Source organism: Echiichthys vipera (assembly GCF_963691815.1).
Source record: "Echiichthys vipera genome assembly, chromosome: 5".
NCBI classification, from domain to species: Eukaryota; Metazoa; Chordata; class Actinopteri; order Perciformes; family Trachinidae; genus Echiichthys; species Echiichthys vipera.
In genome coordinates this window covers 354,217-377,898 of record NC_139830.1, presented here as the reverse complement: position 1 = coordinate 377,898, position 23,682 = coordinate 354,217, and the positions used below count along the sequence as shown (strand labels likewise).

Below are 23,682 nucleotides of genomic sequence, written 5' to 3'. Positions count from 1 at the left end.
TGAATGCATGAATCAGGGAAGTCAAAGTCAAACACATCAGAGTAAAACAGATCTGCTCCGAGCCGAGGGCCGGACGGGTTTGTTGTGGGAATTTTGTATATTTGTGATTCATAATCATAGTTTTGTCCGGTCAGACACAGTTCAGTGTCTCCTCTGTTGAACCTTCTTAATGGATAATGCAAATAACTGACTCATGATGATGTAACGGCACATTTGTGCATCTGTACCCTGTGTTAGAGACCTTGGCCTGTGTGAACCCTGTGTTAGAGACGTTGTGATGAGAGAGGTTCAGAGTGTGCAGAGTTGTAACGTCTGAGGCAGTTTCTGTTTGATCTAAAGACGTCACCCAACTCAGCTCGTCCTGTCCCTCTCCCTAAAAGACTGCGAGATTTGGCAAATCGTCATTTCCTACTAGACTCTAACTCATGGGTGTCAAAGTCAAGGCCCGCGGGCCGGATCTGGCCCCCGGGAGCCGGGGAGGGAGGGAGGGTGGAGGATGAGCACAGGGTGTTTCAAGCACATGTTCACAAAGCTGTGTGTCTTTATCTTGATATTAAGGAACATGTTCTTTATTTTTCACTGTTTGCCTGTTGAAAATGTTTCCTCTAAATAACTAAAGTCATAAGAAAATCTTACTTTATTCATTTAATGAACAGGACAAGTTTGTTTTTGTCTGTTGAAAAATGTTTTCACCTGAAATTACTGCTGGAGCCATTCAAAAATATGTGATTATTCAATATTCTGGTCCTGGTCCTGGATCCTAAATCTGTGCTGGGCCTCATTCAGTCCCATGCATGTGGCGGTGGTCCTGGTCCTGGTCCTGGATCCTAAATCTGTCCTGGGCCTCATTCAGTCCCATGCGTGTGGCTCAGAGTCCAGTTCAGTAAACAGTCTCTGGGTCCGTCTCTGTCCTCTCACGTAGCAGCACTGTTGTTGTTATGTGACGCCGCGGGGTCAGAGGTCGGAGGTGGGGCCATGACGCCGCGGGGTCAGAGGTCGGAGGTGGGGCCATGAGGCCGCGGGGTCAGAGGTCGGAGGTGTGTCTTTATCTTGATATTAAGGAACATATTCTTTATTTTTCACTGTTTGCCTGTTGAAAATGTTTCCTCTAAATAACTAAAGTCATAAGAAAATCTTGCTTTATTCATTTAATGTACAGGACAAGTTTGTTTTTGTCTGTTGAAAAGTGTTTTCACCTGAAGTCACTGCTGGAGCCATTCAAAAATATGTGATTATTCATTTAATTATGTAATAAAATACGGTTCACTGTGTCAGATCTTGGTTCAATAGGTTAAATGCATCATTTTAATATGTTTTAATAAACATTGAACCCGTCCGGCCCTCGGCTCGTAGCTTGTAGCTTGTAGCTTGTTTTTTTGGCCTCTGATGTGTTTGACCTTGACATCCCTGCTCTAACTCGTGAGGACGCGGGATGAACGTGTTTCTGTCTGCAGAGGAAAAATGCTTTGTCAAAATAAACCACGGAGGAAAAACTGATCCTGTTCGTTGATCTTTATCGAAGAATCTATTTCCACAACAGGTTCAAAGTTTATTAAAACATTAAAATGATGCATTTAACCTGTTGAACCAAGAACAAACACAGTGAACCGTATTTTATTTAATAATAAATGAATAATCACAGATTTTAACGGCTCTGTCAGTAACTTTCCAACAGGCAAACAGACAAAAACAAACTTGTGCTGGACATTAAATGAATAAAGCAATATTTTCTCATGACTTTAGTGATTTAGAGGAAACATTTTCAACAAACAATTAAAAAAAATAAAACGTGTTCCTTAATATGAAGATAAAGAGTTTTTATGAACAGTCTTTAATATTAATAATGTTTGTTTCATAAACATCAGAGCAACATTAAACCTTTAACCTTTATTTATAACTAAATATTTTATTAATATTCATAATTGTGAGATTCTCCAAAACAAACTTTGAGTGAATAAATGTTTGAAAGGTGATTTTTGCAGCTTCAGCTTCAGAACACGAGTCGTTCTGAACTCAGACGCAGGGACGTCAAAGTCAAACACGTCAGAGTAAAACAAGTCTGCTCCGAGCCGAGGGCCGGACGGGTTCAATGTTAAAACTTATTAAAATGATGCATTTAACCTGTTGAACCAAGAACAAACACAGTGAACCGTATTTTATTTAATCATTAAATGAATAATCCAAATATTTTTGTATCTGTCAGTGATTTTTCATCAGGCAAACAGACAAAAACAAACTTGTGCTGTACATTAAATGAATAAAGCAAGATTTTCTTATGACTTTAGTTATTTAGAGGAAACTTTTTCAACAGGCAAACAGTGAAAAATAAAGAATATGTTCCTTAGGGCGCCCTCCCACTGTGCCTCTGTCCCGTGCCCCAGCACGTGTCACGGCTAAAGTCTGGTTCCTTTGACCAGTGTGAGTGCAACCGTACCACGTCTAGGAGCGGCACGCTTGCCGTCCACGGCTCGTTTGGGAGAGGTGGGCTTTAGTAAAGCACGTTTGCACGTGTACGAGCACGAGCGTGCGCACGTGTACGAGCACGAGGCCTACGGCGGTTCTGAGGTCATTTCCTGTGCGCCTGTTGGGACGTAGAAAAAAGAAGGAGGGACCATGCGCGGACATTTCAAACAATGGCGGTGAAAGGTTCACGTTGGTGTGATGCGGAGGTGGAGTGTTTACTGCAGATTTGGTCGATGAAAAGATTCAAAAACAGTCGACAAGACGCACAAAAACTCCGAGGTCTACGGAAAGATCTGGAAACAAAGCCACGCATCGCCATGACGTCATCAATGCGTGTGACGTGTTACGGCGTGATGACGTATAGGCAGCAAGAAGCATTCTCCGAGGCCCAGGTAGTGTGAGTACAAACGGGCCTGGAGGGGGGGACAAGGACCCTAAAGCACGGGGCACGGGACGGAGGCACAGTGGGAGGGCGCTCTAACCTGTGACAGAGGCACAGTGGGAGGGCGCCCTGATAAAGGGACACACTTGAGGTGTTTTTTAAGGGAACGGCCACGATTAGAAACACACTTGAAAGAAGAATAGTCTAGAGCACATGTCTCACCTTCACGCGGTTGGATTTGTTGGATCAGGTGAGTTTTTGATTGGTTGGAATGAAAACTTGCAGCCACAGCGACTCTTTACTGGATCACTTTGACCCCCTGCTCTAGAGTCATATGTATGAGAGCAGGTGACCGCACAACTATTGGTGCAGTGAGTGAAAAGTGATCTTTTGTGAATTAATGTTGAATTTTCACATTTGTTTAAATCTTATATTTAAAGCAAAGACGCTCGATCTAAAACACTCAGACCACAGCAACGTCAGTCAAGCATTTATTGGCCTTTATCTTCCTTTGTCCAAACTTCATTTCCTAAACTCGGGTCATCCTCAGATTCTGCTCCTTCATTTGAGTATTTCGACTTGATGCGACTGTTGAATGCGCTGCAACAGTCAAGTCAGTTTTATTTAAATGAAAACTGTGGCACGTAGTTTGTGATGTGTTGTGTTTCAGTATTAATGCCTGTGTCACTGGTTTGTTCTGTGTGAAGCACTTTGAGCTTTTTAAATAAATCATACATCAGCAGATAATCTCAGAAACTGTAAACGGGTCCAAGTGTTTGCATCTTAGTGCCCTGACGTCTGTTTGCACACGTGTACTTCATCTGTTTGCACCTACGGTGAATCCTTGTTTTCAAATAGCTCATTATAAAAACGGTATCCACTCCGTCCGGCTCCGGTATAAATAATTTATTAGTGAGATTTAAAAAGGCAACACTTTGACCGTTAAGATCGTTTCCTCAGGCAAACGTGAGAGAAAAGACAAATTTTGGGACCCCCTCGGGCGGCAGCAGCTCAGTCCATAGGTGACTTGGCTGGGAACCATAGGGTCGCTGGTTCAAGTCCCTGTGTGGACCATGTATGGAGCGTGGACTGGTGGCTGGAGAGGTGCCAGTTCATCTCCTGGGCACTGCAGAGGTGCTGTTGAGCAAAGCACCGAACCCCCAACTACTCGGGGCACCAGTCACTGGCAGCCCCCTCGCTCTGACATCTCTCCTTAATGTGTGCGTGTGCGTGTGTGTGTGTGTGTGTGTGTGTGTGTGTGTGTAACATGATTAATAATAAGAGTGAAAAAAATAAATTTCCCCGTGCGGGATAAATAAAGTAATTCTACTTCTTCTTCTAAATCAGCGTCACTGCCAGAGGTCACCACATGATGGCGATCACGATTAAGTATTAACATGGTCGTCTCTTAAACACCCTAACACCACATCAGTAGACCGATCCAACGAAGAATTACTTTATCAATCCCGCAAGGGGAAATTCAACTTTTTCACTTTGTTATTATACAGGTTACACACACACACACACACACACACACACACACACACACACACACACACACACAGAGGCACAACCAGGAACTATACACATGCAATTAATGGAGAGGTGTCAGAGCGAGGGACCTCGGCAGTGCCCAGGAGATGAACTGGCACCTCTCCCCCCACCGGTCCACGCTCCGAGGGTGACCCTCCGGTGCCCAGCCAAGTCACCTATGGACTGAGCTACCGCCGCCCGAGGGGTCCCCAAATTTAATCAAATTTAACAAGGATGGGGGACATCTAACTGTCACCCATAAAGATCCTCTTTTAATTTTACTTATATGTGGTTTAATTTATGTTCCCTGTGGTTTAATATCACAGGACACATAGAGACAGACAACCATTCACACCTACGGGTGATTTAGAGTCAGCAATGAACCGAACACCTGCACGTCTTTGGACTGCTGACCTCCAGCAGAAGCACCTTCAGCCACAGACTCATTCTCCCCCGGTGTAACACTGAACGCCGGAGGAAGTCTTTTCTTAAGGCCGTCAAACTTTATAATTCATCTACAGTCAGGTGAGGACCAGTGGAGACACTGAGTCCTGAGAAAATGTCACTTTAGATCATAACTTTACTGAAACATAGTTCAGGAGGAAATGCTGCAACAGTGTTATCCCTTATTTAGTTTGTTCTTATTTCATTTCAACATGCTGCTAAACTGCACGCTGCGTATTGTTGTATATTGTATGAACCTGCATTTAACCACAGTGTCTGTTGCACTCTGTCACATTAGTTCATTGTTTGATTTATGTTTTTATGCTTATTGTTACTCTGATCCTTTCATCTTTGTATTGAAACTGTTGCACAATAATTTCCCTCCGGATGAATAAAGCTTCTTGAATCTTGAATCTTGAATCTTGAACATGCAAACTCCACACAGCCGGGATCAGAGCCGGAGGAAATGACTTCTGTATGAAGTAAATACAGAGAAAGCTTTTCTTTACTGTTTATGAGAGAGTTCTGTTCTGTCTGAACATTTGGACCAATTATATCCTGATTATTTGGCAACAATTCTTATTAACAGGTTTGTGTGATTTTACACAAAGTTATGAATGAAATCTGACCAGAATTGGAAAAAAGGTCAAAGGTTTTGGGACCCGTCTTCCCTTGTACTAACATCTGGACACTTTCCTCTCTGCTGTTCTCCGTATCTAACTCTGTGACTGGACTCTAACCTGTACTAACACACTAACATCCTGACACTTATTCTTCTTTACACCTTATTCTTGTTGATAGGTTAAAATGTGTTTGTATAGTTGCACTGACGTTATTTGCTGCTCTGTGTGCCCTGAATTGCCCCCCGCCCGGATCCTTCTCCCTACGCGGAGACGAGAGGTCAAACGCGCCCCCTTTGAATATGTGGACACGCTGGAAAAGAAGCATTCAACCATCAAACTAAAATAGCTTTTGGAGACGTCTCTTTCATTGTTTAGACCTTTGGTTCCCTGCAGTTAAGCGTTGTTTGTCTCTCACTGGATTTAAAATACTTCGTTATATTTGAAGAAAAGAACGTTTAACTTTGTCCCGTTTTACACACAACAGTAAAAGCAGGCGTCATTATTGTAAACAAGCTTTATTGGTTCATTCTCTGTCAGTTAACCTGATCAACGCCTCCCCAGAGTGCATCAACATGTTTTTACACACGGTGAAGATCTTGGACATCTTCAGTCCGTACATCACGGGGTTAAAGAGCGGCTGGCACGTCAGGAAGTACAACGCCAAAAAGATCTGCAACAAGACGGGAACACTGCTCATATCAAACCTGGCCTGTAGCAGCTCAAAGATGATCCCGAAGGAGAAGTTGAGCAGGGAGGCGAGGTGAGGCGTGCAGGTGCTCACGGCTTTCTGCCTCGTCTGTTTGGAGCCAGAGAAACACACCTGCAGGATCTTCATGTACGTGAAACAGATCAGACACACGGGACACAAGACTGTGAGGAAAGAGGCAATGAGTCCGTAGATGTTAAAAACTGTTATGTCAGAGCACGCCAGTTTCACTATAGCATAGTTAATACAGTAAATTTTATCAATCATGTTCCCACACAGCTGCAAAGAGGAGGATAAGGACGTCGTGCAGACAACTAGAAGAAAAGGATACAACCACGTTACAGCAATAAGTGTGGCAATCTTGTTAGACGTCATGAATGTGTTATACTGCAGAGGACGACAGATAGCAAGGTACCGGTCATAGGACATGACGGCGAGGTTAAAAATCTCTACACACACATAAGTATACAAACAGTAAATCTGTATGAAACAAAAGGGAGTAGAAACATCGTGAACGTCAGAAAGGACCTGAATCAGGAGGAACGGAAACAACCCTGTGCTTCCATACAGTTGATTCACAAACAGGCTGCACAGGAACAGGTACATAGGTTCATGTAAGCTCCTGTTCATACAGATGACCATGATCAGCAGAACATTAGAACCAACAATCAACACATACAAACACATGATAATCAGAAAATACAGGTATCTAATCAGCCCAGTGTCAAAGTAGGCACCGAGTGTGAAATATGAGACCTGTGTGGAGTTGATCATCATCGTTCCTTTGGTTCAAAATACACAGAAACAAAGTGAGTTTAACACGAACGCCACAACATGTATCACAGAGTGCAGCTGAAGCATCATCACAGACAGCACTCAGCCTACCTCCACTCCCCCCTGACTCAACCTGGACTCTTCTTCTTCCTTTTATACGTTTGGAGTCAAAGACCTCCTCCATCACACGAACCAGTCCCCCATTAAAAACACAGTTATCTGTGTTTTTTAGATTTTAGTGATGTTCACTAATGAGTATTTTCTTTTTGGTCTCATATGCTGATTATTTTTCCCAGATTCATTGTTTGGTTTGTAATAAAAAACACAATCATAGTGAAAAATGTTGACAAAATTACCCAAAGACCTTCACAATGTTTGTTCACTTGGTTTGGCTTAGGGCGCCCTCCCACTGTGCCTCTGTCACATGTTAGGGCACCCTCCCACTGTTCCTCCGTCCCGTGCCCCGTGCTTTAGGGTCCTTGTCCCCCCCTCCAGGCCCGTTTGTACTCACACTACCTGGGCCTCGGAGAATGCTTCTTGCTGCCTATACGTCATCACGCCGTAACACGTCACACGCATTGATGATGTCATGGCGATGCGTGGCTTTGTTTCCAAATCTGACCCCCAAAGAGAGAGCTGAGTCCGGATCCTGGGCAGTGAGTCGGAGTGGTTCCCGGTGGGGGTCGGCCTCCTCCAGGGGGGCACTTTGTCACCAATCCTGTTTGTGGTTTTCATGGACAGGATATGGAGGCGTAGTCGTGGTGGGGAGGGGCTGCAGTTGGGTGGGCTGAGGATCTGGTCTCTGACGTGGTCCTGATGGCGTCGTGGGTCAGGGACCTTCAGCACTCACTGGATCGGTTCACAGCCGAGTGTGAAACGGCCGGGATGAGGATCAGCACCTCTGGATCTGAGGCCGTGGCTCTCAGCAGGAAACCGCTGGATTGTTCCTCCGGGTCTGGAACGAGTCCTGACCCCAAGTGAAGGACTTCAAGGACCTCGGGATCTGGTTCACGAGTGAGGGGACGATGGAGCAGCGGGGGCGGAGCTGCAGTCGCTCTACCGCTCAGTCCTGGTTCCTACCCTCACCTGTGGTCCTGAAAGCTGGGTCAGGACCCAAAGAACCAGGTCCAGGTCAGGACCCAAAGAACCAGGTCCAGGTCAGGACCCAAAGAACCAGGTCCAGGTCAGGACCCAAAGAACCAGGTCCAGGTCAGGACCCAAAGAACCAGGTCCAGGTCAGGACCCAAAGAACCAGGTCCAGGTCAGGACCCAAAGAACCAGGTCCAGGTCAGGACCCAAAGAACCAGGTCCAGGTCAGGACCCAAAGAACCAGGTCCAGGTCAGGACCCACAGAACCAGGTCCAGGTCCAAGCGTGTGAAGTGTGTTTCCTCAGGAGGGGGTCTGGAGTCTCCCTTAGAGAGAGGGTGAGAAGTTCAGCATCCGTGAGGAACTCGGAGTAGAGCCGCTGCTCCTTTGCGTTGAAAGGAGCCAGTTGAGGTGGTTCAGGATCATCTGGTAAGGATGAACCCTGGGCGCCTCCCTAGGGAGGTGTTCCAGGCACGTCCAGCTGGGAGGAGGCCTCGGGGAAGACCCAGGACCAGGTGGAGAGATTAGATCTCCACACTGGCCTGGGAACGCCTCAGGATCCCCCAGTTAGAGCTGGTTAATGAGGCCCGGGAAAGGGAAGTTTGGGGTCCCTGCTGGAGCTGCTGAGATGAGATGAGAAAAACATTATCGAGCTTGTTTGCAGCTCGAAGACTCTTGTAAACAGTTTTACTGGTGTCTCTTCTACACTGGTCTTTAGGGAAAATGCTTTTTGTGTCAGTTTCCCGACTTCTGCAACATTTGAAGTGAAGACTTCATAAAAAGCAAGTTGAATAAAAAGTATGAAGGAAAGTCTGAGTATGGAACCATTTCATCAAAGTGTCGTCTTTGTCCAGTGCATTAAGAGGGAACGCTGCTCGTCTATGACTGCAAAAAACAGGGACATCGACAATGGACAGACACATAAAGCAGGCTCTCAGTGTCAGAAAGGCCGATACTCAGCCTGCAATGTCCTCATCTGTTACTTTACCAAGTTTACCCATGAAGGCGACGCAAACCCTCACAGAGAAATGTGTTGAGCTTTGCTGCAGGGACATTTTATGTCTTAAGGGGCCGGGTTTCCAGGCTATTGCTCGAGAATTGATCATGTTGGCGCTTCATATGGTTGTGGGTCAGCCCAGTCCCTCCTGCCTCACCATAGCAACTTTCCAAGGCTTACCTAGAAAAGGCAGATGAGAGAAGGGAAATTCTGACACAGACGCTCAAAGGTGCTCTGAAGAATGGAGACGCAGGGTCGAGCGCGGATATGTGGACGGATCACTACTGAAAGATTAGCTTCATCGCTATAACGTGCTATTCTGTCTACGGCGAGTATCAATTAGTTTCCAAAACTCTGCAATGTTTCCTGTCGAGGAAGCAAAACCGGGGAAGAACCTCAGGCGCCAGTTAGGGCGCCCTCCCACTGTGCGTCCGTCCCGTTCCCCGTGCTTTAGGCTCCTTGTCCCCCCCTCCAGGCCCGTTTGTACTCACACTACCTGGGCCTCGGAGAATGCTTCTTGCTGCCTATACGTCATCACGCCGTAACACGTCACACGCATTGATGACGTCATGGCGATGCGTGGCTTTGTTTCCAGATCTTTCCGTAGACCTCGGAGTTTTTGTGCGTCTTGTCGACTGTTTTTGAATCTTTTCATCGACCAAATCTGCAGTAAACACTCCACCTCCGCATCACACCAACGTGAACCTTTCACCGCCATTGTTTGAAATGTCCGCGCATGGTCCCTCCTTCTTTTTTCTACGTCCCAACAGGCGCACAGGAAATGACCTCAGAACCGCCGTAGGCCTCGTGCTCGTACACGTGCGCACGCTCGTGCTCGTACACGTGCAAACGTGCTTTACTAAAGCCCACCTCTCCCAAACGGGCCGTGGACGGCAAGCGTGCCGCTCCTAGACGTGGTACGGTTGCACTCACACTGGTCAAAGGAACCAGACTTTACCTGTAAAACGTGCTGGGGCACGGTACGGAGGCACAGTGTGAGTGCGCCTGCTGGTGAATAAATCTGGCCTAGACCCTTTTGCTCCCTCAGCCGAATAGTGTGGGTGACCGATCAGAGCAGTGACGATGAAGCGGCCGTGTACATTTCACAGAAACGTACCACGGATGACGACAGGGAGCTACTGAAATGGTGGAAAGTCAATGGATTGGTACCCGACACTAGCCAGGCTGGCGAGATCCGTCCGATAGAGCGCAGAAGGACCGCTCTGACACCAGCAACTGTGGACGCACTCTGGTTCTTGCCTGACCACATGTAGAACCATGTACGTAGGCTCTTGCTTTGTGATTAATACGCTATAATGGTGACACTCATGTATAGCAGGCAGAATATGGCCTTGACCTAATCCACCCCCACAATTCATCTACAGGCTCAGGCAGGAGCCCCATCACCCGGGACGTCTTCATTTAGTCTCATCCAACGTTAGCTTGTTTGGCATTGGAGTGTTATCGTAGCCTAGCCTGCATCATCAGCATATTCCCCTGGGCCCTGGTCCCTCGATGTGACTCCCCGTTCTTGCAACAGCGTTTGTAAATTATCTAAATATCATTTGTTGTGATCAAATTGTTCTATTATATTAATTTTGTTTACTTCTATAAGACTTGGCCATCAAAGTTCATTCTTTCATGGCACAGGGACATGACGCAGCTTTTTTCACTTCATTTTGTGATATCTTTAAGAATATTATATTATATTACTGTGGCCTCGTCGTACTCGTCCAACACTGGTTCATCATCGTTCACGTTTCTTCGTTCAGATCTTTTTGTGATTGAATCCGTTCTGTAGAAACCAACGGCTCAGTGACTGAGTGCTTCGTCCTTGAAATAACAGATACACCGGCCCATTCACTTTAAACAGTGTCGGGTTGAAATCCTGCTTGGGCTCATAATCACTGTCAGTGTCTCGGGCCGGGCTCGGACAGAACACGCACGGGCTCAGACAGAACTGGACTCCTGCAGGTCGGGCTGGAAGAACTGAATTAAGGATATCAAAAAGTAAAATCCAGCCTGGCTACTAAATGTTCACACTGCTTGCCAAATGTACTTATGGGGGCGGATGTGGGTCAGCGGCAGAGTGGGTCGACCTCCATTCGAGAGATTGGCGGTTTGATCCTCAGCTTCTGGCATGTCAAAGTGTCCTTGGGCGAGACACTGAACCCCGAATGGCTCCCTGTGCTGCGCATGGGTGTGTGAATGTGTGTGAATGGTTAGATCAGATGGTCTGGAGATGTTCACTGCATCAGTGTGAACGTGACAAGTGTGAAAGCGCCGTGAGTCGTCAGAAGACCAGAAAGGTGCTTTATAAGTACAAGTTCATTTACCATTTACCGTATTTTCCGCATTATAAGGCGCCAAGAACAGACGCTACAGTGGAGGCTGGGGTCACGTTAAGAACCGCCTCTAAAGTCATTGATGCTAAGGGCGTGATCACACTGTCCTTTTGGCCGCGGCCAAAACCGGTTTTTAAGCTAAAGTCTAGTACCTTTAAGCCATGTGAGTGCACCCGCTCCGCGCTCAACTGCGGCCAGTGGACCGTCCACGGCCCGCTGGAAAGAGGTGGGCTTTAGCGGAGCCGTTTGCACATGTACGAGCACGAGCGTGTGCACGTGTACGAGCACACGCTCTACGGCAGTAGCGTTATGTCCGCCTGTTCGGACATGTAAATAGAAGGAGGGACCATGCGCAACAATGGCGGTGAAAGGTTCACGTTGGTGTGATGCGGAGGTGGAGTGTTTACTGCAGATTTGGTCGATGAAAAGATTCAAAAACAGTCGACAAGACGCACAAAAACTCCGAGGTCTACGGAAAGATCTGGAAACAAAGCCACACACACGCGATCAATGCGTGTGACGTGTTACGGCGTGATGGCGTATAGGCAGCAAGAAGCATTGGCCGAGGCCCAGGTAGTGTGAGTACAAACGGGGCTGGGGCACGGGGGGGACAAGGACCCTAAAGCACGGGTCGTGGTCCGTACGGACTCTTCTACTTGCTGCTCTCTGTTCAACAACCCACTGTTGGAGTTTGTCCTCCAGCTGCAGCCGTCTCGCTCTGTTCCCTCTGAACTCTGTTTAGTCTTCTTTACTCGGCGCAGGTCGTCTTGTTGCTTCCTCCACTTCGGCACCATTGATTGGTTCATGTTAAACTCTCTGGCTGCTGCTCTATTCCCGTGTTCTCCTGCGTGACTAATGGCCTTGAGTGTAAACTCTGCGTCGTAAGCGTGTCTCTTAACAGGAGCCATTTTGGGCTCTTTACACAAACACACACATGGAAATGAAACGGCACGCTTCACACAGTCGTATATCTCAACATGCACCGCGCGTTACTTCTTCTACGGGGAAAATAGAGTCTGCGGCTGCTCACCGTAGTTGGAGACCTGCTGTGGCTCAATATTGGTCCATATATAAGGAGCACTGAGACATGTGGAGGTTTTTAGGTGCTCCTATAGTGCGGAACATACGGTAAACTCATAAAGTGCCTTTCTAGACGACCAACGACTCACGATGCGTTTACACTTTTGACCTGATCCCCCGTTGAAACGTGTTGTTTCCTCTGTAATAAGAGTCTCATGTTCAGACTTTCTTTGGCTGTTTGTCGTCCACGTCCTCCGTCAGAGCGCGGTCTGAGGGGAGGACGTGATCCGGCCTCTGAGGACCCTCCTGAGGTCTGTTGTGTTCATGGTCAACAGCTCCGGCTGTAACTCTCAGCTTCATTAGTGGAGCGTGTGTCTGCTGTGAAGACGCCTCAGGGACAAACATGTTGACAGCTCAACGTCCCTCTGACCTCAGGGACGTGACTCGCTCCTCTAACGTCCTCGACAACAACAACAAGCTTTATTATTATTATTTATTATTATTATTTATTATTGTTCATCACTTCAGATCTTTTCACTTTAATAAGAAACTTAAAAATATTCACAACAAGAAGAAAACAAAGAAAATCGTCCAATAAACAACAGAAGTGTGAAAATACACAGTTTTAATACGATACAGAGAGAAAAGGAAGAACAGGACCATTAAACATGTTAAACTTAACGGTCTCCTTTAGAGACTAAACTTAACCGTCTCCTTTAGAGACTAAACTTAACCGTCTCCTTTAGTGACTAAACTTAACCGTCTCCTTTAGTGACTAAACTTAACCGTCTCCTTTAGTGACTAAACTTAACCGTCTCCTTTAGTGTCTAAACTTAACCGTCTCCTTTAGAGACTAAACTTAACCGTCTCCTTTAGTGTCTAAACTTAACCGTCTCCTTTAGAGTCTAAACTTAACCGTCTCCTTTAGAGACTAAACTTAACCGTCTCCTTTAGTGTCTAAACTTAACCGTCTCCTTTAGAGACTAAACTTAACCGTCTCCTTTAGAGACTAAACTTAACCGTCTCCTTTAGTGACTAAACTTAACCGTCTCCTTTAGTGACTAAACTTAACCGTCTCCTTTAGAGACTAAACTTAACCGTCTCCTTTAGAGACTAAACTTAACCGTCTCCTTTAGTGACTAAACTTAACCGTCTCCTTTAGAGACTAAACTTAACCGTCTCCTTTAGAGACTAAACTTAACCGTCTCCTTTAGTGACTAAACTTAACCGTCTCCTTTAGTGACTAAACTTAACCGTCTCCTTTAGTCGTCTAAACTTAACCGTCTCCTTTAGAGACTAAACTTAACCGTCTCCTTTAGTGACTACACTTAACCGTCTCCTTTAGAGACTAAACTTAACCGTCTCCTTTAGAGACTAAACTTAACCGTCTCCTTTAGAGACTAAACTTAACCGTCTCCTTTAGTCGTCTAAACTTAACCGTCTCCTTTAGTGTCTAAACTTAACCGTCTCCTTTAGTGTCTAAACTTAACCGTCTCCTTTAGTGTCTAAACTTAACCGTCTCCTTTAGTGTCTAAACTTAACCGTCTCCTTTAGTGACTAAACTTAACCGTCTCCTTTAGTGTCTAAACTTAACCGTCTCCTTTAGAGACTAAACTTAACCGTCTCCTTTAGTGTCTAAACTTAACCGTCTCCTTTAGAGACTAAACTTAACCGTCTCCTTTAGTGTCTAAACTTAACCGTCTCCTTTAGTGACTAAACTTAACCGTCTCCTTTAGTGACTAAACTTAACCGTCTCCTTTAGAGACTAAACTTAACCGTCTCCTTTAGTGACTAAACTTAACCGTCTCCTTTAGAGACTAAACTTAACCGTCTCCTTTAGTGTCTAAACTTAACCGTCTCCTTTAGTGACTAAACTTAACCGTCTCCTTTAGTGACTAAACTTAACCGTCTCCTTTAGAGACTAAACTTAACCGTCTCCTTTAGTGTCTAAACTTAACCGTCTCCTTTAGTGACTAAACTTAACCGTCTCCTTTAGTGACTAAACTTAACCGTCTCCTTTAGAGACTAAACTTAACCGTCTCCTTTAGTGACTAAACTTAACCGTCTCCTTTAGAGACTAAACTTAACCGTCTTCTTTAGAGACTAAACTTAACCGTCTCCTTTAGTGACTGAACTTAACCGTCTCCTTTAGTGACTAAACTTAACCGTCTCCTTTAGTGACTAAACTTAACCGTCTCCTTTAGTGTCTAAACTTAACCGTCTCCTTTAGTGACTAAACTTAACCGTCTCCTTTAGTGACTAAACTTAACCGTCTCCTTTAGTGACTAAACTTAACCGTCTCCTTTAGTGACTAAACTTAACCGTCTCCTTTAGTGACTAAACTTAACCGTCTCCTTTAGTGACTAAACTAAACCGTCTCCTTTAGTGACTAAACTTAACCGTCTCCTTTAGAGACTAAACTTAACCGTCTCCTTTAGTGACTAAACTTAACCGTCTCCTTTAGTGACTAAACTAAACCGTCTCCTTTAGTGACTAAACTTAACCGTCTCCTTTAGTGACTAAACTTAACCGTCTCCTTTAGTGACTAAACTAAACCGTCTCCTTTAGTGACTAAACTTAACCGTCACCTTTAGAGACTAAACTTAACCGTCTCCTTTAGCGACTAAACTTAACCGTCTCCTTTAGTCGTTTAAACTTAACCGTCTCCTTTAGTCGTCTAAACTTAACCGTCTCCTTTAGTGACTAAACTTAACCGTCTCCTTTAGTGTCTAAACTTAACCGTCTCCTTTAGTGTCTAAACTTAACCGTCTCCTTTAGCGACTAAACTAAACCGTCTCCTTTAGTCGTTTAAACTTAACCGTCTCCTTTAGTCGTTTAAACTTAACCGTCTCCTTTAGTGACTAAACTTAACCGTCTCCTTTAGTGTCTAAACTTAACCGTCTCCTTTAGTGTCTAAACTTAACCGTCTCCTTTAGCGTCTAAACTTAACCGTCTCCTTTAGAGACTAAACTTAACCGTCTCCTTTAGTGTCTAAACTTAACCGTCTCCTTTAGTGTCTAAACTTAACCGTCTCCTTTAGAGACTAAACTTAACCGTCTCCTTTAGAGACTAAACTTAACCGTCTCCTTTAGAGACTAAACTTAACCGTCTCCTTTAGAGACTAAACTTAACCGTCTCCTTTAGTGACTAAACTTAACCGTCACCTTTAGTGTCTAAACTTAACCGTCTCCTTTAGTGACTAAACTTAACCGTCTCCTTTAGAGTCTAAACTTAACCGTCTCCTTTAGAGACTAAACTTAACCGTCTCCTTTAGTGACTAAACTTAACCGTCTCCTTTAGTGTCTAAACTTAACCGTCTCCTTTAGAGACTAAACTTAACCGTCTCCTTTAGAGACTAAACTTAACCGTCTCCTTTAGTGTCTAAACTTAACCGTCTCCTTTAGAGACTAAACTTAACCGTCTCCTTTAGAGACTAAACTTAACCGTCTCCTTTAGTGACTAAACTTAACCGTCTCCTTTAGTGTCTAAACTTAACCGTCTCCTTTAGTGACTAAACTAAACCGTCTCCTTTAGAGACTAAACTTAACCGTCACCTTTAGAGACTAAACTTAACCGTCTCCTTTAGAGACTAAACTTAACCGTCTCCTTTAGTGACTAAACTTAACCGTCTCCTTTAGTGTCTAAACTTAACCGTCTCCTTTAGAGACTAAACTTAACCGTCTCCTTTAGAGACTAAACTTAACCGTCTCCTTTAGTGTCTAAACTTAACCGTCTCCTTTAGAGACTAAACTTAACCGTCTCCTTTAGTGTCTAAACTTAACCGTCTCCTTTAGTGTCTAAACTTAACCGTCTCCTTTAGTGACTAAACTAAACCGTCTCCTTTAGAGACTAAACTTAACCGTCTCCTTTAGAGACTAAACTTAACCGTCTCCTTTAGAGACTAAACTTAACCGTCTCCTTTAGTGACTAAACTTAACCGTCTCCTTTAGTGTCTAAACTTAACCGTCTCCTTTAGTGACTAAACTAAACCGTCTCCTTTAGTGTCTAAACTTAACCGTCTCCTTTAGTGACTAAACTTAACCGTCTCCTTTAGTGTCTAAACTTAACCGTCTCCTTTAGTGTCTAAACTTAACCGTCTCCTTTAGAGACTAAACTTAACCGTCTCCTTTAGAGACTAAACTTAACCGTCTCCTTTAGTGTCTAAACTTAACCGTCTCCTTTAGTGTCTAAACTTAACCGTCTCCTTTAGTGACTAAACTAAACCGTCTCCTTTAGAGACTAAACTTAACCGTCTCCTTTAGAGACTAAACTTAACCGTCTCCTTTAGAGACTAAACTTAACCGTCTCCTTTAGTGACTAAACTTAACCGTCTCCTTTAGTGTCTAAACTTAACCGTCTCCTTTAGTGACTAAACTAAACCGTCTCCTTTAGTGTCTAAACTTAACCGTCTCCTTTAGTGACTAAACTTAACCGTCTCCTTTAGTGTCTAAACTTAACCGTCTCCTTTAGTGTCTAAACTTAACCGTCTCCTTTAGAGACTAAACTTAACCGTCTCCTTTAGAGACTAAACTTAACCGTCTCCTTTAGTGTCTAAACTTAACCGTCTCCTTTAGTGACTAAACTTAACCGTCTCCTTTAGTGTCTAAACTTAACCGTCTCCTTTAGTGTCTAAACTTAACCGTCTCCTTTAGTGACTAAACTAAACCGTCTCCTTTAGAGACTAAACTTAACCGTCTCCTTTAGAGACTAAACTTAACCGTCTCCTTTAGTGACTAAACTTAACCGTCTCCTTTAGTGTCTAAACTTAACCGTCTCCTTTAGTGACTAAACTAAACCGTCTCCTTTAGTGTCTAAACTTAACCGTCTCCTTTAGTGACTAAACTTAACCGTCTCCTTTAGAGACTAAACTTAACCGTCTCCTTTAGAGACTAAACTTAACCGTCTCCTTTAGTGACTAAACTAAACCGTCTCCTTTAGTGACTAAACTTAACCGTCTCCTTTAGAGACTAAACTTAACCGTCTCCTTTAGTGACTAAACTTAACCGTCTCCTTTAGTGACTAAACTTAACCGTCTCCTTTAGTGACTAAACTTAACCGTCTCCTTTAGTGTCTAAACTTAACCGTCTCCTTTAGTGACTAAACTTAACCGTCTCCTTTAGTGACTAAACTTAACCGTCTCCTTTAGTGACTAAACTTAACCGTCTCCTTTAGTGACTAAACTTAACCGTCTCCTTTAGTGACTAAACTTAACCGTCTCCTTTAGAGACTAAACTTAACCGTCTCCTTTAGTGACTAAACTTAACCGTCACCTTTAGAGACTAAACTTAACCGTCTCCTTTAGCGACTAAACTTAACCGTCTCCTTTAGTCGTTTAAACTTAACCGTCTCCTTTAGTCGTCTAAACTTAACCGTCTCCTTTAGTGACTAAACTTAACCGTCTCCTTTAGTGACTAAACTAAACCGTCTCCTTTAGTGACTAAACTTAACCGTCACCTTTAGAGACTAAACTTAACCGTCTCCTTTAGTGACTAAACTTAACCGTCTCCTTTAGTGACTAAACTTAACCGTCTCCTTTAGTGACTAAACTTAACCGTCTCCTTTAGTGTCTAAACTTAACCGTCTCCTTTAGTGTCTAAACTTAACCGTCTCCTTTAGAGACTAAACTTAACCGTCTCCTTTAATGACTAAACTTAACCGTCTCCTTTAGTGACTAAACTTAACCGTCTCCTTTAGAGACTAAACTTAACCGTCTCCTTTAATGACTAAACTTAACCGTCTCCTTTAGTCGTTTAAACTTAACCGTCTCCTTTAGTGACTAAACTTAACCGTCTCCTTTAGTGTCTAAACTTAACCGTCTCCTTTAGTGTCTAAACTTAACCGTCTCCTTTAGAGACTAAACTTAACCGTCTCCTTTAGAGACTAAACTTAACCGTCTCCTTTAGAGACTAAACTTAACCGTCTCCTTTAGTGACTAAACTTAACCGTCACCTTTAGTGTCTAAACTTAACCGTCTCCTTTAGTGACTAAACTTAACCGTCACCTTTAGAGTCTAAACTTAACCGTCTCCTTTAGAGACTAAACTTAACCGTCTCCTTTAGTGACTAAACTTAACCGTCTCCTTTAGTGTCTAAACTTAACCGTCTCCTTTAGAGACTAAACTTAACCGTCTCCTTTAGTGACTAAACTTAACCGTCTCCTTTAGTGACTAAACTTAACCGTCTCCTTTAGAGACTAAACTTAACCGTCTCCTTTAGAGACTAAACTTAACCGTCTCCTTTAGAGTCTAAACTTAACCGTCTCCTTTAGAGTCTAAACTTAACCGTCTCCTTTAGAGACTAAACTTAACCGTCTCCTTTAGTGACTAAACTTAACCGTCTCCTTTAGTGTCTAAACTTAACCGTCTCCTTTAGAGACTAAACTTAACCGTCTCCTTTAGTGACTAAACTTAACCGTCTCCTTTAGAGACTAAACTTAACCGTCTCCTTTAGAGACTAAACTTAACCGTCTCCTTTAGTGTCTAAACTTAACCGTCTCCTTTAGAGTCTAAACTTAACCGTCTCCTTTAGAGACTAAACTTAACCGTCTCCTTTAGTGACTAAACTTAACCGTCACCTTTAGAGTCTAAACTTAACCGTCTCCTTTAGAGACTAAACTTAACCGTCTCCTTTAGAGACTAAACTTAACCGTCTCCTTTAGTGACTAAACTTAACCGTCTCCTTTAGTGACTAAACTTAACCGTCTCCTTTAGTGTCTAAACTTAACCGTCTCCTTTAGAGACTAAACTTAACCGTCTCCTTTAGAGACTAACCTTAACCGTCACTTAACGGTCTCCTTTAGAGACTAAACTTAACGGTCTCCTTTAGTGACTAAACTTAACCGTCTCCTTTAGTGACTAAACTTAACCGTCTCCTTTAGTGTCTAAACTTAACCGTCTCCTTTAGAGACTAAACTTAATGGTCTCCTTTAGTGACTAAACTTAACCGTCTCCTTTAGAGACTAAACTTAACCGTCTCCTTAAGTGACTAAACTTAACCGTCTCCTTTAGAGACTAAACTTAACCGTCTCCTTTAGAGACTAAACTTAACCGTCACCTTTAGAGACTAAACTTAACCGTCACCTTTAGTGACTAAACTTAACCATCTCCTTTAGAGACTAAACTTAACCGTCACCTTTAGAGACTAAACTTAACCGTCTCCTTTAGAGACTAAACTTAACCGTCTCCTTTAGAGACTAAACTTAACCGTCTCCTTTAGTGACTAAACTTAATGGTCTCCTTTAGTGACTAAACTTAACCGTCTCCTTTAGAGACTAAACTTAACCATCTCCTTTAGTGACTAAACTTAACCGTCTCCTTTAGAGACTAAACTTAACCATCTCCTTTAGTGACTAAACTTAACCGTCTCCTTTAGTGACTAAACTTAACCGTCTCCTTTAGTGACTAAACTTAACCGTCTCCTTTAGAGACTAAACTTAACCGTCACCTTTAGAGACTAAACTTAACCGTCACCTTTAGAGACTAAACTTAACCGTCACCTTTAGAGACTAAACTTAACCGTCTCCTTTAGTGACTAAACTTAACCGTCTCCTTTAGTCTCCTAAACTTAACCGTCTCCTTTAGTCTCCTAAACTTAACCGTCTCCTTTAGTGACTAAACTTAACCGTCTCCTTTAGTGTCTAAACTTAACCGTCTCCTTTAGAGACTAAACTTAACCGTCTCCTTTAGAGACTAAACTTAACCGTCTCCTTTAGAGACTAAACTTAACCGTCTCCTTTAGAGACTAAACTTAACCGTCTCCTTTAGTGACTAAACTTAACCATCTCCTTTAGTGTCTAAACTTAACCGTCTCCTTTAGTGACTAAACTTAACCGTCACCTTTAGAGACTAAACTTAACCGTCTCCTTTAGTGACTAAACTTAACCGTCTCCTTTAGAGACTAAACTTAACCGTCTCCTTTAGTGTCTAAACTTAACCGTCTCCTTTAGAGACTAAACTTAACCGTCTCCTTTAGAGACTAAACTTAACCGTCTCCTTTAGTGACTAAACTTAACCGTCTCCTTTAGAGACTAAACTTAACCGTCACCTTTAGTGTCTAAACTTAACCGTCTCCTTTAGTGTCTAAACTTAACCGTCTCCTTTAGAGACTAAACTTAACCGTCTCCTTTAGTGTCTAAACTTAACCGTCTCCTTTAGAGACTAAACTTAACCGTCTCCTTTAGAGACTAAACTTAACCGTCACCTTTAGTGTCTAAACTTAACCGTCTCCTTTAGTGACTAAACTTAACCGTCTCCTTTAGAGTCTAAACTTAACCGTCTCCTTTAGAGACTAAACTTAACCGTCACCTTTAGTGTCTAAACTTAACCGTCACCTTTAGTGTCTAAACTTAACCGTCTCCTTTAGAGACTAAACTTAACCGTCTCCTTTAGTGACTAAACTTAACCGTCACCTTTAGTGTCTAAACTTAACCGTCTCCTTTAGTGACTAAACTTAACCGTCTCCTTTAGTGACTAAACTTAACCGTCTCCTTTAGTGTCTAAACTTAACCGTCTCCTTTAGAGACTAAACTTAACCGTCTCCTTTAGAGACTAACCTTAACCGTCACTTAACGGTCTCCTTTAGAGACTAAACTTAACGGTCTCCTTTAGTGACTAAACTTAACCGTCTCCTTTAGTGACTAAACTTAACCGTCTCCTTTAGTGTCTAAACTTAACCGTCTCCTTTAGAGACTAAACTTAACCGTCTCCTTTAGAGACTAACCTTAACCGTCACTTAACGGTCTCCTTTAGAGACTAAACTTAACTTTGAGGTTCTCAGATAAACAATAAATAAATATAAATAATAACTGTTAATGTTTTTGAGACCTGAGTGAGGGGGCGTGGCCTGAGAACACGTGGACTGGGGGGCGTGGCCTGGTCACCCGTTGGTTGAGGGGGCGTGGCCTGGTCACCTGTGGGCTGAGGGGGCGTGGCCGGGTCACCTGTGGGCTGAGGGGGCGTGGCCGGGTCACCTGTGGGCTGAGGGGGCGTGGCCTGGTCACCTGTGGGCTGAGGGGGCGTGGCCTGGTCACCTGTGGGCGGCGGTTCCAGTGGATAAGAGCAGCTGCTCCCGTGTTCGTCTGCAGGTGCAGGTTCCTGCTCCGACACCTGCGTGACATCAGCGTCAGCGCTGCGTCTGATTGGTTCATGAAGCCTGACCAAGTGTTTGTGTGGCGTGTTTGATGCTGAGGCTGCAGGTTTCTCACCTGTGAGCGTCACGTGTGTGCGTCACGTGTGTGTGTCACGTTTGAGCGTGTGCTGCGTCTAAATCGCCGTCGTGTTCTTCTTCAGGTGTTTTTGAGTTTTGTGGAAACGCTTTAAATCGTTTCCTCGTCTCGACACAAAAACGGTTTCAGTCGCTTAAAAACGTCGTTTTTAACAAAAACACAGGAAGTGAAAACATCATTTTAATATTTATGTGTCTGTAGAAACATTCAGCTGAGCCCAGTGTTCTGTGTGTGTGTGTGTGTGTGTGTGTGTGTGTGTGTGTGTGTGTGTGTGTGTGTGTGTGTGTGAGCTTTAGTTGAAACAGTTGAATTTCTTTATGAATTAATTCCAAACAAAATCATTTTAGACTCTTTAATCCGACGCTTTTGTCATTATTCATGACTCATCATTTACCATATTATATTATTTTATTACTCATGATTTATGATCGTTCATGATTCAGCGTTTATGACTGAACACTGATCGTTGACGTGGCAGAGTCCCTCTCCTCGTCTCCTCGTCTCCTCGTCTGTTCACTGATCGTTCATGATTCATCGTTTATGATTTATGATCGTGTGTCGTGTGTGTATATGTGTGTGTTTATGACTGATCGTTGACGTTGCAGAGTTTCCTCCTGGTCTCAGGTTCAGTTCCTCCTCGTCTCCTCGTCTCCTCGTCTCCTCGTCTCCTCGTCTCCTCGTCTCCTCGTCTCTGTTCACTGGTCGTTGATGAGTCATGGTTGATCTTGCAGAGTCCGTCTCCTCATCCTTAATGATTTCTCATGTTTCACTCATCGTTCATTTATTTATGATATATGATTAATGACTGATCGTTGATGTTGCAGATTTTCCTCGTGTCACAAACATCAGATTCTTTGTTTAATGTGTTTATGAAAAACAACAGAAACAGAAACAACAACAGCGACAGCGACAGTGAGACGAATTTAACGTGTAAAGAAGAAGAACAGTATAATAATCATATTAATAATAATAATAATATTAATAATAATAATCATATTAATAATAATAATAATATTAATAATAATAATCATATTAATAATAATAATAATATTAATAATAATAATCATATTAATAATAATAATAATAATAACTCCGCATTTGTAAACTTCTGTTTCATAATTCACACTTTTTTATTTCTTTCTCTGTGACGAAGAAATGAACTGAGTCTGATTCATGAGTTTATAATTTAATAAGATTATAATGTTATATTATTATCATTTAATAACAATGAGATCATTTTATAATATAACCGTTTAATAATAATATATAATTTAATAACAATAAGATCAGTTCATAATTTAACTGTTTAATAATAATATATCATTTAGTAACATGATCAAAAGCTGTTTAACGTCTTTAACGTGTGTTTGATGCAGTGACTGAGTCTGATTCATGAGTTTATCATATAATAAGATTATAATGTTATAATATATAATTTAATGTATTCATTATATAAGTGTTTAATCATACAACAGGATCATTTTATAATATAACTGTTTAATAACAGATCAAAAGCTCTTTAACGTCTGTTTGATGCAAAGAACTGAGTCTGATTCATAATATTCACATTTAATAATGAAATCTGATGATTTAAAAACATAATTTCATCATTTTATAATAAAAACAGCATCATAACATAAAATTAGATCATTTAAAAACATAAAAATAATCATTTTATAATAAAAACAGCATCATAACATAAAATTAGATCATTTAAAAACATAAAAATAATCATTTTATAATAAAAACAGCATCATAACATAAAATCTGATCATTTAATAACATAAAAATAATCATTTTATAATAAAAACAGAATCATTTAATAACAGATAAAATGATCTTTGACGTTTGTTTGATGCAGTGACGGAAATTATTGAATTATTATTGTTAATATTTCATATTTCTTTATTCTGTGACTCGTGTTTTTATTTAATGGAAACGTTTTCACATCAGAACTTTGACTCATAATTATAAAAATATATATATTAATATAATTACAACAACAACAACAACAACAACAATAACAACATCATCATCAGGAGCCTGAAGGACGATCGTGACTCTTGTCGTCATTTATTAATAAAAT

General features: G+C 42.6%; 1 protein-coding gene across 1 annotated transcript; it reads right to left on the bottom strand.

Moving 5' to 3' along the window:
- Window positions 1-5,968: 5,968 nt before the first annotated feature.
- LOC310947321 (olfactory receptor 11A1-like) lies at window positions 5,969-6,928 on the bottom strand (the record flags this gene model as incomplete). The annotated part of the gene is made up of 1 exon (XM_083914111.1): window positions 5,969-6,928. One exon carries the CDS (start codon window positions 6,926-6,928, stop codon window positions 5,969-5,971), a length of 960 nt encoding a protein of 319 aa, XP_083770237.1.
- Between the last annotated feature and the right edge of the window lie 16,754 nt (window positions 6,929-23,682).